Here is an 18,114-nt window from a genome sequence, read left to right as displayed (position 1 = left end):
GTGGATATGGTTAGCAACCTGCCTCTTCTCAGCAGGCAACACCAGTAAAGCTACAAAAAGCCTTGGAAAAACCCAAGTTCCTCCCAGCGCTGCCGAATCTTTCACGTGGTCTTCAAAAACAAAAAGTCTTCTTGTTCTTTATCCAGTCTGCTGGTAGAAGTGATGAGTAAGGAAGTCCATTACCACTGCAATTTTGGCAATCTTTCTTAATACCGTCAGCTCAACGCTACTCTTCTCCCTCTAGAAATGACCAGCTGTCTAAGCTTTAGAGCAGAATCTGGACTACTCAGAAGACTACAAAATTAATGTTCAAAGTAGAATTTTTTTTTAAATCTCCAGATTAATTATATCAATTGGAGTAAATGCTTGCGAACTGTAGGGACTTAGCTAATGTATGAACTACATAAATTTTTGGAAGAGAAAAACACCCAGTTGACTTTTTAATCCATAAAATAATATGTATTAACACTCTTTTTTTAGTTCTCTCAACAAGACGTATTGACTTTGATATTTTCAGTTACAGAAATTATGACAATAAATAAAGAAATGTTTCCATATAGTTTTATTAAAACTTTATACAGCATTCTTTTCAAATTTATTTTTAATTAATTTTCTTTTGGGGCAGAAAGGAAAAGCAAATTAAAGCTTCTGAGGTTTAAGGCTCTATGAAATTTGAGGATAATACCCAACGTCATCTTTCCCTGCATTGACTCTGTAGCTAAGAACACTCCAAATTTCCTTGCTCCTTATATGCAGTTTTGGGGACAGTCTCTCTTTCCACTTCTCACAAATTCTTATCACACTCAGTTTTATCCACAGATCAATGATAGGACAATGTTTCTGACACCCGAGGTCATATCCTGTCATGTTTCCATTTGCCAGTCAATACCAGAGCACAGTTTACAGTGAAGAAGGTGTAAACCAGAATAAACCACAGCTAGGGTGCTGTAGGAATCACCTGCAGCATACCACACAGAAGTAAGAATTTCAACTGGTGATTGGCAACTGAGCTTCAAAACCAGGCAATGCAATTACCATATGCACAGGGCAGTCAAGTCACAATGCTGTGGGGTGTAATGATTTACGTGTCAAAACAGTAAAGTATTATTTTTCAAGCTTAATCAATAGGAGTAGAGGTTAAATACTATGTAATTCAATGGAGAATGGAGATGTGAATTTGAAGTTCACAATCATTCTAATTAGAGACTGGGTAAGACTAAAAGATACTGAAGATTATACCGCAATGTAACTCTGCAAGATGAAGTTGGTTCACATTTAAAGAGTGCACACACTGCAGTGGGTAAAGGAAAATCCTTAAAAATATAAGGATGTACAGAAAAGGAAGTAGCTTTTCTTCACTTCTCTCGAAAAAATACCAAACAAAACAAACAACACCCCACCTTCTAAATGTAATGATTGAAGTAGTTTGTTTCATGTATTATTCAAAGATGGTCCAAATAACGACAGTATAGTTTCCTCATCCCCCTAAGTTCCTGAAAAACAAACAGGAATCCGAGAAGGGGCGATACAGACTGGGCCTTTAACGCACTAGAAAATTATATGAAAAGTGCTAAGGTGACTCACAAGGCTGCACATTAAAAGGCTTTCAAAATACAATGCTTGCCTGCAGTTTCACATCAGCAAGCTCATCTTAGAAACATGTTAAAACTCATCTCTTTTCAGAGTGGACAAATTCAAATCTTCCTTTTCATCCTCTACAGGCAAACGTATGTACAATGTGTGTATAGCACTTCAGCAGTTTTATGTCATTTTATTTCTCTTTTATATGGCAGCCTACCTTTAATGCCATCATTTATTACTGCCTTTGGAAGTGCCCTCCACCTGATAAACTCATAATTTTCCTTAACACTCACTTTTGGAGCTGTCATCTGTTCTTTGATGAAATGTATGTATGTGAGAGGGGAAGTTCAGATGAGGAATGGTGTTTTCTTTAGTTTGAGAAGGTTTTCAGTACAATTTGGTGAAGCATAACGAACTCACCAAAGGTGGGTACCGAGTTTCAAAAAGCTATGCATCTAGTCTAAGCAAGTCGTCCTTGTCCTTGCTTCCACTGTGTGGTCAATGAAGGAAAGTTGACATTTTCATGATGAGGACAAACTGCTTCTCAGAAATCTCTCTCTCTTTCTCACCCTTGCCATCCACTCATTGTAGCAAAACTTCAGCCATGAGTTCAGATTAGATACTTAAATTCAGCAGCAATGAATTCAGCTAAATGTGGGAGTACTCACATTCTACTTTCTGCACTTTTTCTTTGGGATGTACAACTGCTTCCTATGTCTAGTTGGAGAATCAGCTTTGAACCAAGGCTGAGGTTGTCTCTTTCATTTAATTTCTTATTTTTTTATCAACTGAAATGCACTGCTATGGTAAGACAGTTACACTGTTTTGGTAATCTAAAGCATCTCCCACCTGTGCTGCTCTACGATGTATGGATGTACAGCCTTAGGATTGCTCACTTAATGAAGAGGCTATCTTTTCTGTAACCTAAGTTCCATTTTTAAAACTAGTCTTTTAGGACCGGTGAACAATCTAAACTCTTGAGCACTTTGGAGTGACTTACTAACTTCTTCAAATCATGTGTCCCTAGCTATCCCAAATTAAAAACACGTCTGGATTTTCCTCTGCATTGAAAGAAGAGGTTTCCTACAGCAAATTTGCAAGAATTAAATCAAATTTTCAACTGTTACAAACGCTGTGCAGCACAAACTGGTTTTGCCTTCTGTTACTATGAGAAATTGTATCCTTTCCCTATTTTCTTCTCTTCTTTTCTCCCAAACTGATTTTTCCAACTTCAGCTACACAAGAAACTGTATCACAGAGAAATTTAAGAGTAAGGTATGAGTTGCAAGCAAGGTTATTGAGAGATATTTAGATCACTGCAGAAGTATAGCAGCTTTCATTTAATTACCCAAACATAAGTTGGTAGAAGCATTAGTATAGAGCAACAAAAAAGTGCAGCATAGTCAAGGGACTTGAATCAAACTGACCAGAACTATGAGAGGCCCTCTGGGGATGGGACAGAGATCCATGCAGTAACGTTCTGCTCTGTGTTATCATTAAGTCTCAATGTCCATTTTCATTTCACCAGTCATACAACAATACCACAAAAATAACTCAAAATTAATGAGATAATGAAATGGAGAAAAAAAATTAGCTGATTTGGGTTTAAATCCAACAAGAAAGAAAAGCTGACAGATGGCTAGGAAAAATAAAATTATATGTTTTCGGTACTGCAGCAGAGCACTGATTTTTGTTACTTTGTTTAAAAAAAAAAGTGAAACTTTAAAACCTCAATTTTTTTTAATATATTGCAGTTAACATAAAGGACCTGGGCAAAATAATAGTGGATTATATTCTTTGTCCATTGACATTTTGGTTACGTGTATGGATTGATTTCTTTATTTTTTCCAATAAACTTCTCTTCTTATGGCCTCTCTTTTTAATCTGTTAATCAGCATAACATAAGCAGAAGTAAACCAGTAATCTACTATAAAATTTCACTGTTGAAAAGAAATAAAAATAGTTTAACTAGCAAGCAGTTCCTACACTAATTTCAGACTAAGTGCTATTCCACAGAGACAGCCATAACAAAGAGTGCATTTGAAGTGACCAACTATTATAGGTTAAAAATAAATTAACTGGAAAGAGTATTTTCATTATGGATTGTATCATCCCTGAAAATATAGTTAACAACCCAAGAAAGTAATCAACAATATAAAGAGAGAACAAAAACTAAAGAGATTAATAAAATTCTGGAAAGTTATATTACAATTGTATTATGCTGTCCTAAAAATAAAATATGTCTTAAGCAATCATGCTGGGGAAAAATTTAAAACAATGACAAACAGCACCAAAACTACTTCAAGCATTTGACTGGCAAAGAGTTTCACTGTCACCAACTGACAAAATGATGGTTTTAACAAACCTGTTTAGAATTACTCTCCACCTTCTGCACAAGGCTTTCCCAGCGCTGAGCAAAAGTTTCAAGACGACTTTCCAGCTTTTGAGCCACCGCTTTATTTTTCACAGCTACAAGGAGATCTTGGCTGAGCGACTTCAGTTTACCCATCATTTGTCTTTTCATTTCTAGATCTCCTTTTAGGATCTGTTAAGCAAAGTAACAGCAAGAACAGTACTTCATATAGGGGGAAAAAACCAACAACCAAACCCAACAAACTTAGAGGAGAAATCCTACAGAGAGAATCATCAGGAACCGAAAATGGGTAAGGGTGTTTCATACAAACTCCTATCCTTCCATGCTGCTGTTACTGTAAAAACTGCTGGAGACCTGACATAGCGGAATGGATACATTGCACTTCACAAAGCAATATAACATGACAGGTGGAGCAACTCCAGATATCACAGCATGCCTCAGGTGGTGACATAAATCAAAAAGCTAACAGCTGTGTGACATTCATAACCTTAAAACTGCACTAATGTTAACAGCTATATCAACATTTCAAACAATGTTTCTTTAAAGTTTTGTTGTACGTTGTCATATATTGCATATTAAAACTCGCTGGGAAAAAAAATGTTTTCTAGAAAAATAACATTTGACCCCAAACCAGGATGAAAAAAAAAGTAAAACTCAAAGAAAATAACTTTTGTTTTGGCAGCATTGAAGAAACATGTATTTCTCATCTTCCTCAGATCTTGGCAGGCTCTGGTTACATGGCAGTAGCCTCCCAGGGAATGGGGAAGCCTTGGGAACCCCAGGAGCAATGCTGAGTGTGCCTCAAGGAAATGGTCCTGCAGCTGGGAGCCTGGAAACTCCTGTGTACATCCACTGTGCTCTGCAAGACGCCGTACAGCTCAAACCCATGGATGCTAATGGAAAAGGAGAAACCATCAGTCTTCACATGTTTACTGCAGTAAACTGCCAAGGGATCTTGAAACTCGAGATCTACACATGCAAACCTCTCTATGAAGTAGGTTCTTCACAGATCCAAGAGTCATCCATAGCTCCAGTTCTCACCTGGGTTTATTTTTTTAATGCCTCTACTGGTTTACTCCATTGATTTTCATACCTTAAGCATTCATTCTCTACACCCTAGTCTGTGCTAACCACGGCCGCATTTTGAACTCTCTATGCAGCCGAGGATTGCAATCTAACCCCAAGATATGAAAGGGATAATTAAAAAAATATTTAGACAACAGAATTTAGTCTACATATACTTTCCTGTAGCCATATTATCCAAAATTGTAATCTAAAATACAGCTCAGGAAACAAAAGAGTCACAGTCTTTGTAATCAGTACTTTTTCCATTTAGATGTGGTTTGAAACATGTTAATTACTAATTTTAGATAGAGTTAATATCAAAAATTAAATTCACATGTCCCTAAGAAACAGCAGCTAACACACTTTATATTGAAGAACCTATGCATAGTGGCAGATCTAATGCAGGGAACAGACTAGATGTAAAACTACCCTCTTAAAATTTAAAAGGTTGCTATATTTGACTTTTTTTTTTTCTTACAGTGTCAGAAAAAACTCATGTGAAAGCCACCACATACTTGGACTAAAATAATCAAAAGTGGTACCCTGTGAAACATGACTACTGAATTCTGAACAGCAGCTTTTCATTTCCAACCTCCACAGCTGACAATAGTTGTATAATACACAAATAAGTTCAGCATCAATCCCAGCTACATGGAGAACAATGAGTAAGTGAAACACTAGAAAGAGAAGGATGCCAAAACTTTCTATGTCAAAGGTACTGCTCACTACTACCTAAATATGCTTTTGCGACAGCTACAGTTAACATGTAAAAATATACTGGGGGATTCTGTTTTCACATTTCCTTACTGAAAACATGTTAATGTGCTACAGTAACCAATAATATGCTCTAGTTTTGTTGTGTTTTGTTTTTTTTTCCCCTCTGGTACAAGAATAGACCTAAAATACTAATGAGATAGCAACAGAATATATAATTTACCAATCTGCAAGATAATAAATGGTACTGTTTGCTTCATGAAATTAATTATCAAATAACTCAGTCATAAGTTCTGTCAAGTGCATGCTGTAAACTCCAATATATGAACATTATAATGTAGTTTCCTTATTTGTTGGTAATTTGCTTCTACTAGTTGTTTTTTGCTTTCAAGTTTTTAATTATTGATGTTTTTCTTTTCTTTAAATATCACCAAAAACTTTCTTTGCTCATTGTAATATTCTAATCACCAACATCTGCTGTAAAGTAATTGTTCGGTAGCTAAGAGATTTATACCAGTAAAAATGCTGTAATTATCTAATTTATCTCTTCTAATAAGTAAATAAATTTGCATAAAGTAAGGCAAGAGAAGATTTAACTCTATATTAATGAATATTTACTGTAAATATATAGACCTAGATCTTGCATATCTTCGCAGTAGATCCCAACATGTTTTACAAAAAAGAGGAACACCATCACCTTCATTTTACAGGCTGCAAAACTTAGGCACAGGTCATGAAAACAACCTGTCAAGCCTATGCCATAAATGACAGTGAAATTTCACCTCAGTCTTTCCACTTACATTCTACATTCTGAGTGCATCACATCCTCCGGCTTAGTCCATGCTCTATGTCAAAATTCACCTCGTGTAAGAATTCAGGGACAATTATAGTGACAGTGAATTATAGTAGGTGGAAAATTAAAAAAAAAACCCAAAACTCTAACAGTTGTTTTAAGGAAATATTTTTAGAACTAGAGCAACTAATGATCAACATCAGAAAAAAAAAAAGAAGAAATGTCAGTATTAATACATGCACAAAGTAGTAAAGCCTAAACAGTTTTTCTGACCTTTAGACTAAGCAGATCCCAGAAGAGAGTTAATGACAAAGGACATAAATTTTCACACACAAATACTGAATGAATCCTCTGAAACAAACCATTTGAGATTATTAAACCACAAAAATTTCTTGCAAAAAAACATTTTTATCTGAAAAAAGATCTTACGAATATATATTATGGGTATAGATTAAGAAGAAATCTAACTGACTTGATATGAGTTTTAACACAACGTTAGAACTGGGTGAATTGCTACACTGGCCAAAAATATATTTTACCAATTCATTTCAATAACAATGAAAATGTGACTGCTAAAGCTGAGGGAAAAAGAGGGACAGCATCTGTACTAGGTTTACATTGCAAGATTTTGGCAGTGGGGGCGCTGCAAGAGTGGTTTCTGTGGGAAGACATTAGGGGCTGCCCCCATGTCATATAGAACCAATTCCAGTTGGCTCCAAAATAGACCCACCACTACCCAAAGCTGAGCCCATGACTGACTCCAGTGGTGCTTCTGTGAAAATCTCTCTTCTGTTAGACAGATTTCAAAACATTTTGTCTTCCACCGCCCAGAGTGTATCCCAACCTACATATATTAGAGTATTCTGACACCAAATTGAATATAAAAGTTTAGTTTACGTAGTTTTATTTAAAATGTTTTAACTTGCCTCCTCCTCCCAGTTTGGAGAATCACATCTGAGAAAGAATCTACAGAGAACTAATATTTGTTAAATAACGGTAAGCATGCACTCAAATCACTAGAATAGATCAAATTTTGGGGAAACACATGCTTGTTTATACAAATAATCAGAATTTGGGCAGCAAAAATCTTCCAGCAATCCTAAAACAGGAATTCATGTATGGAGCTTTTGGTTCAGGAACAATCTCAATTTTTCTGTTTACTCAAAATCTTTATTATTCTCTGAAAATATATGCATACTGACTACTATTTTAACTGTCAGAAATCCTGTCTTAAAATTAACAGTGTATTTCCTCCCACTTGAGAAACATGAGATAAAATTACTGTAGAGAAGACGCTGATGTATTTCTGCATCAGCAAGCAGTAGTTAAGTCCCAATTGCTTCAGAAGTATCCTGAAATGCAAATATGCGTGAAAACTACCAGCTGCTCTTTCTTATTTTACCTTCTGTTTGTTACTATATGATGTAATGATTAATGTGATGTAAGAGTCAACATTTTTTTTCATACTGTGAACAGCATCTCAACAGACCTATTTTACCTTCAGGCACTTTAGAAGGCTAAGGACCTTGCAGGAGGGTTGTAGAATTTCAAATGAACAGTCATAATGCTAAATGGTTTAATAAAATACCTTCAGAAATTTCCTTCAGGCTTAAGAGACTGAAATCTGGCTAAAGAACATGACCTTAATCTTGCCAAGTTGTGCATATAAGAAAGACAGGAAAAACAGGCTGGAACCTCTTACGCTGTATCATGATATCAAACCTAAAATTCTTAAGATCTATGTCCTATTAAGGACAAAATCTTACTGTAATTTCTGCTGGATATGATTAGACAACTGCAGGACTGGGCTACGATTTGTTAAGAATATAAAAATGTCTATATTAGTAAAAGAATGTACATTTATTACCTCACAGGCTCACCTTTACAAGTCTGAAACAAGTTGGCCTAATTATAAAGGCAATTTTTCATGACAAATTCTCCTTTTCTACATCCAAATACATCTCTATGGCCAAAATAACATATGCCACAAGACATGCATGATTTTCACATCAGGGTCAGGATACCATGATCCCATTTTTCCCCTATTTTGAAAAGCCAGTCCAGGAGTGGAAGAATATATTTCCTGACAAGAATTTTGATGTAGGTAATGCATTAATACAAATTCCCCTTGAAGACTTCCCAGAGAAAACTAAAATAGTAACTCTTCATCCACAAAACTCCTCACAATTTGACATTATGTGACGGTAAAAACACATACTCACTGGAATTTGGAGATGACTGCTACTAGTCTAAAACCCGACAGAGAAATTCCAAAAGAAGAAAATATTTTTCTGCTACAAATCAAAGAGACTAAAGAGGCAGTATTTCTCCAGCATACCATCCAGACTTAAATATCTAAATTATTTCATTGAGGACCAGCTGTTTCTAAAAACATCAGTGTTATTAATGTGCAAAAAAGATTAAGCTACTATTAATAAACCCTGCCTGTTCTGTCCAGGATGACATGATTCTTGTTGAGGCTCAGGGAGATGGAAGAATCACTTTATTCTGGTGTTCAAACATTCAGTTTCATGCAAGACAGCCAATGCTTTCCTGAGAGTAATGCTTAACAACTTAAGCTGGCAACATAATTAACTTCATAAGCGTTTGTATTTACTTCATTAACCAAATTTAAGAAAATACTACTAAAGGAAAATATTTCCCTCTTAAAATCATGGTTCCAAGCAATTCTGTAAGGTACCCAAACTGGTCTTACTCTTAACACTTTCAAACCATGAATAGCTTGCTACTTCACAATGTGGTATAAACATTTCAACTCCCAGTTCTTATCTCCTCCACCAACATGCTGAAATCCGCAAGTACTAATTTATTGAATAAATCTGATTTTCTTGCCATAGATATTTCTTCATGAAATTACTGTAAAGCATCCTGAGTTGTCTCCAACTCATTATGCATTAATAAAAGCCTGGCTTGAAGTCAACTTCAAGATTGCTTGCACATTAGATTACTAAAATTTCCAAGAAGCATAAGAAAACTGACTACATGAAGAGTTCCTTTCCTTTACAAAGAAATTGACTTAATTCTAAGTAAACCTTAATCAAAATGCAAGTCTGTGCTTCTAAAGCTGTTTTTATTAGCCCATAAATAGTTACAGATGGAAAAAAAAAAATAATTACAGTTTCTTAAGATTATGCTGACAATCATACTGTGGGTTTTGAATTGGGGAGGGATTAGGAATCAACAAATCTTAACTTCCTAGTCATTCTATGAATTAACAGGGACATTTACCACTAATTCTGGACCAGCTGCAAGGTAGTTATGAATTACACAATCAAGCTGCAAGAATTTTTTTTTTAAAGAAAAAAACCCTATATTTGTATAATATATATATGAGGATAAAATACAGTAAATTTTGAAAACATCACAGTTACTTAAGCTTCAGAAACATCATGGTATTTTTTGATTGACCAAAAGCCCAAATGTTTCTATTTTTAATACAGAAGGACAAGTAGGACATCAATTCTAAAATATTTTTTTAAAATCTAAAGTTAAGCCTACTGTACGACCAAATAGTTAATAATAACTTGAGAATTGTTCATGCCTGAAAATTCTAGTACATAAACTGTAAAACTAAGTCTTGAAATAATGGCTAGGACACATTCCCCCCCCCCTTTACTAATCAAATAATAATATTTCTGATCAAACAGAGAACTACCAATGAAGCAGTACTAATATTTACAGCAGTAATCATTCTCTGATTTTAACAAAATCATGGACATGAATGTTTCCTTTTCTCTAAATGCATAAACAGTAATTTTTATGTAATTAATAGCACGTACCATACCATTTTCACCATACCATTTTCTTTATAAAGATCTTAACACTATAAAACCATTTGCAAGTCTAGGCTGTGAGAAGTTTTCCATCTCTAGAATAGAACAGAATTGCTAAGGTTGGAAGGGACCTTTAAGATCATCAAGTCCAACCATTAACCTACCATGACAAAACCACCTCTAAACCATGTCCCTAAGTACCACATCTACCCTTTTTCAAAACACTTCCAGGGATGGTGAATCCATCACCTCCCTGGGCAGCCTATTCCAATGTTTAATAACCCTTTCAGTGAAAAAATGTTTCCTAATACCCAACCTAAACCCCCCCTGGCTTTGTAGCCCCTCTCTGGATACGCTGCAGCACCTCAATGTCCTTCTTGTAGTGAGGGGCCCAAAACTGAACGCAGCACTCGAGGTGGGGCCTCACCAGTGCCGAGTACAGGGGGATGATCACTTCCCTATTCCTGCTCACCACCCTATTCCTGATACTATTCCTCTACAGGCACAGCATCTTTCTAGGCCAGTCACACCTACATTCCCTCCATAAAGACGATGCATAGTAGAGTATTTTCTGAAGAGTGAGACAGAGGACATGTCAAAAAGCGTGCATTTTATGTATGCAACTAAATTCCTGAAATACAGTTGAAATATAGTTGTAAAGTAATACTAATGTCAGCACTTCACAACTTTTGAGTCTTCAGCTTTTTCGAGTTCAAAGAATGTATAACAGGTTTTGCTGTATGATGAGTACTTGCTCATACACATGTGGCTTTGTACATATACATATATACTCAGTCTCACACACACAGGCATGAGAGGAAGTAGAAAGGTTAAGGACCATCACAGAGCCTGAGAAAGATACAGACTGGTGGACCCATACTCTACCTTTCCTGAGACAGAAATGGGACCAGTCACTAGGAAAAACACGAGATCAAGGGGATCCTGTATCCTCCCCCCGACAGGCTGAAGGCAGTAGCTTAAAGGAGAGAAGTGCATGGAGGCAAGTGCATGCTTGGTGCAGCAGGTGAACCCCCTCCTTGCCCCGCTCGCCTTCCCATGTGCCTCTGTACAACAAGTATGAGGATCTGCTAATGGAAGGCCAGTCGATAGATGATGTGGATGACGGTCCACCTTCACCAGAGGTTGCCCAGGCGTCCTCCCTGTATCATGACAACCGCCACAAGGAAGAAAAGACAGGTTATAGCTGTAGGCAACTCCCTTCTGAGGGGAACAGAGGATCCAATATGCTGGACAGACCGTCCTCTTAAGGAAGTCTGTTGCCTCCCTTGGGCCTGGGTTAAGACCATCACGAGGAAATTTCCTAGCCTGGTACAGCCCTCAGACCCATTAGTGCTCTTCCACGTGGGTGGCGATGAAGCCGCAATGCATAGTCCAAGGGTGATCAAAAGAGACTTCAGGGCCTTGGGACAGTTGGTAAGGGAATCTGGAGCACAGGTTGTATTTTCCTCTCTCCTTCCAGTTGCGGACAGCGACATTGGAAGAAACAGACAGACCCAGTCTATTAATACATGGCCCCATTTCTGGTGTCACTGCCACAATTTTGTGGTTTTTGATAATGGAATGGCCTACATGGACCAAGGGCTGCTGGCATCAGATGGGATACACCTTTCCCAAAAGGGGAAGAGGGTCTTTACTCACACGCTAGCAGGGCTCATTGACAAAGCCCTTAACTAAGCTTGAAGAGGAAGTGGCATAATATCAGGCCTGCCTGTGACAAGCTGTGGGATGACATACCAAGGTTAGAGGAACAGGGTGCTAGTAAAGACCCTCTTGCTCTGAGTCGTGCTGACTGTGCTGCAGCACACTTGAAGTCTTACAGACATGAGCGAAGTGCTCCTGAGCGTGGATATCAATTGCTACAGACTGTTCAGAAGGGACAGGAGAGGAAGGAGGGATAGAGGGGTTGCACTCTACATCAAGAGATGGATAAAGCGTGAAGAGCTGTCTCTGAAGAATAGCCACAAGGAGGTTGAAAAGCTTGTGGGTAAGAATTAGAGACCAAGACAACAAAGGGAGCCTTGTGGTTGGTGTCTACAACAGGATGCCTGATCAAGGGGAAAATATTGATGAAGCCTTCTTACTCCAGCTACAGGAGGCATTGCGCTCGGAGGCTCTCGTCCTGCTGGGGGACTTCAACCAACACGATATCTGCTGGAAAAATAGCACCGCGAGCTGTGAGCAATCCAGGAGACTCCTGGAGTGCATCAAGGATAACTTCTTAAGACAGGTAATAGGCAGCCTCACCAGAGGAGATGTGATACTGGACCTGATGGTCACCAACGTAAGTGAGGTAATTGGTGACATCAAGATTGAAGGCAGCCTGGGCTGCACTGATCATGCACTGGCAGAGTTCACAGCCCTGAGGGTATTGATCAGGTGAAGAGTAAAGTCAGGACCCTGAATTTTAGGAAAGCAAAATTCCAACTCTTCAAGGAGTTAGTCAATAGGACTCCCTGGGAAACTGCCCTCAGGGACAAGGGAGAAGAACCAAGCTGGCAGATCTTTAAGAATGCTTTCCATAATGGGCAAGAGCTCTGGATCCCCAGGTACAAGAAATCAGAAAAGGAAGGCAAGAGATCACCATGGCTGAGTCAAGACCTGCTGGTCAAACTAAAGGGCAAGAAGAAAATGCACAGGCAGTGGAAGCAGGGACAGGTATCTTGGGAAGAGTATAGGGACACCGCCTGGTTTTGTAAGGATGGGTGGACTGTTCAGTGGATGAGGAAATGGTTGGATGGTCACATCCAGAGGGTAGCGGTCAATGGCCCAATGTCTAGGTGGAGATCAGTGAAAAGTGGTGTCCCTCAGGGGTCTGTACTGGCACCAGTACTGTTTGAAATCTTCATCAATGCCAGAGACAGTGGGACTGAGTGCACCCAAAGTAAGTTTGCAGACGACACAAAGCTGAGGAGTGTGGTTGACATGCGTGAGGGATGGGATGCCATCCAGAGGGACCTGGACAAGCTCAAGAAGTGTGCCTGTGTGAGCCTCATGAGGTTCAACAGGGCCAAATGCAAGGTCCTGCCACCTGGGTTGGGGCAACCCCTGGTATCAATACAGGCTGGGGGATGAAGGGATTGAGAGCAGCCCTGTGCAGATGGACTTGGGGGTAACTAGTGGAGGAAAAGCTGGACATGAGCCAACAATGTGTGCTCACAGCCAAAAAAGCCAACCGTATCCTGGGCTACATCAGAAGTGTGGCCAGCAGGTCAAGGGAGGTGATTCTTCCCCTCTACTGCACTCTGGTGAGACCCCACTTGGAATATTGTATCCAGCTCTGGAGCTCTCACCACAGGAAAGACATGGATCTATTGGAGCAGGTCCAGAGGACCCACAAAAATAATCAGAGGGATGGAACACCACTGCTGTGAGTACAGGTTGAGAGAGTTGGGTTTATTCAGCCTGGAGAAGAGAAGGCTCCAGGAACACCTTATTGTGGCCTTTCAGTATTTAAAGGGGGCTTATAAGAAAAACGGGGACAAACATTTTAGCAGGGCTTGTTGCGATAGGACAAGGGGTAATGGTTTTAAACTAAGAGAAGGTAAATTCAGACTAGATATAAGCAAGAAATTTTTCTACAATGAGGGTGGTGAGACACTGGAACAGGTTGCCCAGAGAGGTGGTAGATATGCCATCCCCATAAACATTCAGGGTCAGGTTGGACAGGGCTCTGAGCAACCTGATCTAGTTGAAGATGTCCCTGCTCACTGCAGGGGGAGGTTGGACTAGATGACCTTTAAAGGTCCCTTCCAAACCAACCTATTCTATGATTCTAATATATACATCAATTCAACAAAGAAACTTTCAGTGTAAAAGTATACATATTTTTAAGACACAAAAATGCTATTTCAGTTTTGACTGAAGAAACAACCAGGGAAAACAGCTGTACCTATTGGCTCATTTATAAGCAAGGCCATGGACCAACCTATTACATCCACATGAAACAACATCTATTCCCAAAGCATGAAATTACCGTTCTGTTAAACCATCTTGTTTGAGAGTAGGATAAAGCCACCTGTACTCAGACTCAGGAATAAGAAAGTTGAATATAAAAATAGAAGAATGAAAAATACGTACAGCTAATTTACGTAGATTGGTCAGCATTTCATTTTGATCTTTAAAGCCAGTTGTATGAATTTGGCTCACAGCATCCTCTTTCTCAGTCAGCCATGCATCAAAAAGGCACTGAAAGAAAATTGGAGAGGAGAGAATGAAAAGGTTTCAGTCAGGCCTTTCCTAGTACAATTTTTTGAAGAACATTCCTATTTATAACTGCTAAAACTACTTACCTGCTCTTCTGCAAAGTGCTGCCATTTACGAAGAATATCTTGCAGAAGGACCCATCGGTCTTCTGTCCATCTGCAGATGACTGCCCACCGTCTTCCAAAGTGCTAGAAAGAAACACAGAGGTTTGCATTTGTTTACTTTTTTTTTTTTTTTTTTTAAACAAGGCAATCAGATTCTCCTAGGACATTACAAATTTTTGTGAAAACCCTTTCACAATTCACTTTTTACAATCTTAAGCCTTAAAATATGTTGCACATCACAATAAAGTGGATCTTATCACTATTTGAAATGAAACCAAACCAGAGAGAAGAGGAAAAGCAATAGAGCCAAAAAGAGAGAATTTTAATACTAAACTACACACACATTTTTCTATTAAGTCTCTGGTACTACACTTTCAAAAAACCTCAGTTTCAAAGCTTTACAATGCCCAAACCATAACTACTTGAAATCTAATTATGGTGGCCCAAAGATGTGATCAAAGCAAAAAAGTATCTGGTTCTTAAGTGGCACCATCAGCATAATTGATTTAAGTTCTTACCTGTTTTAAATACTGCACTTGGGAAAAAGCCCCACCTTATAAGCTAATACACCAGCACAAATCCCACTAAGGATCCCCAGATATTTGTAGCATATGCTACTATATGAATTTTAAAATTAAACAAAACAATACCTTGTTCTCATTCCCCTATTTTAGTTGAAATCAAGCATTATTATTTTAACTTCCTACCAGTCTTTATTGAATAATGTTGAAGACAGAGGATGAGACTTAATATTGCTGTGATGGTGAGACATACTATAAAAACTTTATTGCAACAGTTTACAATGATTTAATTACCCTTGAGCATCATATGCAATATATTCAGTTCTTCCCAAATAAAAAACCTTATAAAATCTGCAAGATATTCTGTACTACTTCATTCTTATTTTTTTCACATCCTTCAAAAGCACATCTTGACAAAAGCAAAAATAGTTTCTTACTTTTTTCAAATTTATTTATTCACTCAATCCTTATGGGTCCCTTCCAACTTTACATATTCTATGATTCTATATTTTTCATATTTATGTATTTTTCATAGGGATTCTAATTTAATTTTAGCAAAAATGTAGCATCCAAATGTTGGATTTTTAAAACCAAGGGATTAAAATCCTAACTGTATTTTCTATCAGGAATGAGAGAACTTTATTTTGCACTGCCTAGCAAATGAAAGGTAAAATTTCAGGATGCCATCTGAATTTGTGGCTTTACCAATTTTACGTAAAAGTAAAAAAATCAACAGACAGCATGTTTTTCATTTAGTGAATGCTAAAACCGTAACGAATCTTGCAGACTAAACGTGCAGTTGTTATGCCGTTGAGATATATCATATTAGATATTGGCTCAATTTCAAAAAATGAAAACACCTCCAATCAACTAGCATAGTAATGCTAATTTTAAAACATGCATCTTCTTAAACAGCTCAAACATGTTACACAGTAATACAGAGAAGTATTCCTTTTCAGTCACTTACTGCATGAATATGAAGTAGCTTTTGAGGAAGTTGTTTTGTTAGCTTTTTTTAGGCTTAATGTTAGGATCATGGTTTTGGTATGCATTTGGAATTATGTAAGGGGTTATTTGCTTTCTTTCCTAATTAGAGCTCTTTTCAAGGACAACGCCCTAAATATTCTCTATTAGAATATGAAGCAAACAGAAACGAATTTGAGGTGTACCACCCCATAAAATACAACATCTACTTGAAGAAGGAATATCTACAAAATTCAGCCTGGTGTGAGATACAGACTCAGTCCTAGGATCATTAAATCTACACTTACATTGCCCCTTTTCTACTAACTGCAATTAGGTACAGTTACATATGAATATATACCATACATAACCACCCATAAATCATGCAATCATGCATACTGAATGTTCTGGTCATTGGTATATAACTAACATTTTCCTTGATGTCTATGACAGCAATAGCAACAGGCACACACATAGGTGCATTCATAGAAAGATAAAATGGTTTAGGTTGGAAGGGACCTTAAAGATCATCTAGTTCCAACGTCCCTGCCATAGGCAGGGACACTTTCCAGTAGAACAGATTGCTCAAAGCCCCATCCAACCTGGACTGGAACACTTCCAGGGATGGGGCATCCACAACTTCCCTGGGCAATCTGTTCCAGTGCCTCACCACACATTTGGAAATTTCTTCCAAATATCTAATCGAAACCCCCCCTCTTCCTGTTTGAAGCTATTCCCCCTCGTCCTATCACTACGTACCCTTGTAAAAAGTCCCTCCCCAGCTTTCTTGTAGGCACCCTTCAGATACTGGAAGGCAGTAATAAGATCTCCCTGGAGCCTTTTCTTCTCCAGGCTGAACAGCCCCAGCTCTCTCAGCCTGTCTTCATAGGAGAGGTGCTCCAGCCCTCTGATAATTTTCGTGGCCCTCTGGACCCACTCCAACAGGTCCATGTCCTTATGTTGGGGGCTCCAGAGCTAGACACAATATTCCAAGTGGGGTCTCACGAGAGTGCAGTAGAGGGGAAGAATCACCTCCCTTGACCTACTGGCCATGCTTCTTTTGATGCAGCCCAGGATACGGTTGGCCTTCTGGGCTGCAAATGCACTTTGCTGGCTCACATTGAGCTTCTCATCCACCAACACCCCAAGTCCTTCTCCTCAGGGTTGCTCTCAATCCCTTCTCCACCCAGCCTGTATTTGTGCTTGGGATTGCCTCAGCCCACATGCAGGACCTTGCCCTTGGTCTTGTTGAACTTCATGAGGTTTGCACAGGCCCACCTCTCCAGCCTGTCCAGGTCCCTCTGGGTGGCATCCCTTCCCTCCAGTGTGTCGACTACTCCACACAGCTTGGTGCACTCCATCCCGCATCAACGTCACCAACAAAGATGTTAAATAGTACCGGTGTTGTCACATATGTTCTCAGTTATTTAATTTCTCCATATGTGTCAGCATATTTTATTTGATTGCTTAAATTTAAGTTATGCTAATCATAGACTAAGCCTCAAACTAGTTCCCTATCTTTATGTCTATGCTGTTTTTTATATCAGACTTATATTGCATTCTTTTGATGTTTTATAAATCAAGCAGTAAATCTTTTATTGATAAAAAAGTTTTTTATAAAAACCCTTATACCTAAGTAATTACGGAATATCTCATGTTCAAGCAGCTGGCTTTTTTTTCTTAACAGTACTCTCAAAGAAATAGTTTGCTCTCAACATTAGCAGCAACACCTGCATCAACTTGCCTTTATCACTGTGATATACCCTGAAAAATATTTTTTGTTTGCTCCTCTAGAAAACAGCAAAAACTCAAGAGTACAAGATCAAATATCTGGCTTGGCATTTACTGTAAGAAATGCAGTGATTTGCATACTACAAAAGTTTTGCTACAACAATACAAAATAAAATGTTCAGCATATGATTCCAAAGAGCTACAAAAGCTATCTCTTTTTTTTTCCTCTCAATACTTTGACAAGACATGT

General features: G+C 38.3%; 1 protein-coding gene across 1 annotated transcript in view; it reads right to left on the bottom strand.

Moving 5' to 3' along the window:
• The window catches only part of DMD (dystrophin), a 927,929-nt gene that overhangs the window by 788,724 nt on the left and 121,091 nt on the right, over nt 1–18,114 (bottom strand). The window contains exons 12-14 of the mRNA XM_009883534.1: nt 14,632–14,733; nt 14,420–14,527; nt 3,947–4,126 (exon numbers count right to left, since the gene is read on the bottom strand). Coding sequence (XP_009881836.1) covers nt 3,947–4,126; nt 14,420–14,527; nt 14,632–14,733 — 390 coding nt within the window. The remainder of the gene's footprint in view (nt 1–3,946; nt 4,127–14,419; nt 14,528–14,631; nt 14,734–18,114) is intronic.

This window comes from Charadrius vociferus, unplaced genomic scaffold, assembly GCF_000708025.1.
Source record: "Charadrius vociferus isolate BGI_N301 unplaced genomic scaffold, ASM70802v2 scaffold94, whole genome shotgun sequence".
NCBI lineage: Eukaryota > Metazoa > Chordata > Aves > Charadriiformes > Charadriidae > Charadrius > Charadrius vociferus.
Note: the sequence above shows the minus strand (reverse complement) of the source record. Positions and strands in the feature narration are given on the sequence as shown.